Source organism: Chiloscyllium plagiosum, chromosome 11 (assembly GCF_004010195.1).
Source record: "Chiloscyllium plagiosum isolate BGI_BamShark_2017 chromosome 11, ASM401019v2, whole genome shotgun sequence".
NCBI lineage: Eukaryota > Metazoa > Chordata > Chondrichthyes > Orectolobiformes > Hemiscylliidae > Chiloscyllium > Chiloscyllium plagiosum.
This window is the reverse complement of record NC_057720.1, coordinates 77,418,906-77,420,858: the sequence shown is the minus strand read 5'-3', so window position 1 is coordinate 77,420,858 and position 1,953 is coordinate 77,418,906. Positions and strand designations below refer to the sequence as shown.

General features: G+C 40.8%; 1 protein-coding gene across 7 annotated transcripts in view; it reads right to left on the bottom strand.

The window, feature by feature from the left end:
- Positions 1-219: 219 nt before the first annotated feature.
- The window catches only part of LOC122554598 (dynamin-2-like), a 208,115-nt gene continuing 206,381 nt past the window's right edge, over positions 220-1,953 (bottom strand). For all 7 annotated transcript variants that reach the window (XM_043699882.1, XM_043699883.1, XM_043699887.1 and 4 more), the window contains one exon: positions 220-379. In XM_043699882.1, the coding sequence (XP_043555817.1) occupies positions 340-379 (40 nt within the window). In that variant the 3' untranslated portion in view covers positions 220-339. The remainder of the gene's footprint in view (positions 380-1,953) is intronic.

Here is a 1,953-nt window from a genome sequence, read left to right as displayed (position 1 = left end):
CATCACAAATAACAGGTTAGCAGTCCTTTTAACTTTGCTGTCTGTAGAAGCACCCTGTGAATAAATTCACTACAATATTGCCTACATTAGAAAATGTCGGAATTGGTTGTAAAGCATTTTATGATGTTCTGCAGTAATGAGATATGATAGATATGCTAATTTCATAGAATAACTAAAAGTTAAAACCAAATATGCATCTCAATTTAGAATAGAGTTAGGTTTATTGTCAGCATAAAATGAACAGGTATATACATGGAAAATAGTGCAATTGCATGACGTAAGACAAATAAAATATACAAATACCACTATAAACATTGAAAGAAAGTTAAATTAGTGTCTTTATGAAGTAGGTCTTCCAGGAACTGCCGGAGGGGGACGCCTAAACAGAAAATAGGAGAAAAAAAGATAGTGGTGAGTTGCAAATGATACGAACAGACTAAACAAACAGTAAAAAGACTGGAGTGATAGGATTAGCTAGTACTAGCATAAGAGGACAGCTGTAAATGAAATGTGTGTGCCCATTTACAGACACTAATCAAGGAAAGACCACAGGTTTAAGAAAGGACATCGCATCCCTGGTTTATAAAACTTCTGATGCTTCATTTGTTCTTTAATAAAATTGAAATGATAACTATTCCAACAAAAAAAATGCATGAGAAACTACAATTAATGGAGTACAATTATGTACATCTTGCTTAATTACTAGCTTCCAGAGTTGGTGAGACAAAACTTGGTATGGTTTGACAAATATTCAGAGAGAAACATAGTTACAGTTTCAACTTGGCAACTTTTCGTTAGAACCAGAAAAAACCCCAAGGATCCTCACTTTACAGTATAAGCAAAGGCAGAGTCAGGAAAAATGAGAACTCCAGTTCTGAGAGTGGGGGGTGTGTGTGAAAAGGCCCAAGAGAAGGAGGGCTTATAATAGGATGGAATGCAGGAGTGATTTAAGGGGATAACATGTGGGCAAAATGAATCAAGTAAGGTAATAAAAGATGGACACAGAAACAAAGAGGTCACACACAAGCAACATTCCCTTTATGATGTAGGCCAAGTATGAAGGGAGCAAAGGGTGGATCAAGCTGGTCATGCACAACAAACAGAGGTTCGAGGGAACATTGGTCCACTTGAGAGATAAATGGTTACAATAACAGAACAAAAGAGGAGGGAATGGAAGAAAGTGACAAAGAGGCGAATCTCTCTGGGATTATGATGGAATACTGTGTTCCATTAGGGGATCCATCCCCTCAACCTCCACGACGCCCAACAGTTTCAGTGCAGCCATCTGCCATGAGCAGCCATCTGAGAAAACAGTTGTGGTGATCTCAGGTACATGAACTCAATCATTGAACGCAATGTTCCCAAGCAAAAGATGAGGTTTGTTCCATTAGTTTGTGTTGAGTATCACTGGAACAGTGCAGGAGGCAGAGGAAGAGAAAGATCAGAACTGGAAGTGTGATAGAGAATTTAGGTGGCCAGTGACCAGAAGCTCAGGGTCTGCAGACTCCAAGGTATCACTAGCAACAACACAGTATAGAAAAAGAAGTATGAGGGAACTGCTGTTTTAACTGGAAGGAGTTCTTGGACTCTGGCTGCCAGAAAGGAGGGTGTTAAAAAGGCTGGTACTGCAACCCCTGTGACTTCATAAGAAGGTATTGGAGAAAGGGGAGTAATTGTTGGGGTGGACAAAGAGTGGACCAGAATGTCCAAGAGGGAACAATCTCTTTTACAATGCCAAAAGAGACAGCTGTTCAGTAGAGGTCACACATTGAAAGTCAGAGAGACTTTAAAGGATGCGTGTGGAGGCTAGTTGTGGTTGGGGAGAGGAAGTGACAGGGTGTGATGGGAATTGAGAAGAGGGAGTGACAGGGCTTGGTGGGGATTAGGAAGAGGGAGTGACAGTGTGTGATGGGAATTGGGAAAAGGGAGTGACAGGGTTTGGTGGGGATTGGG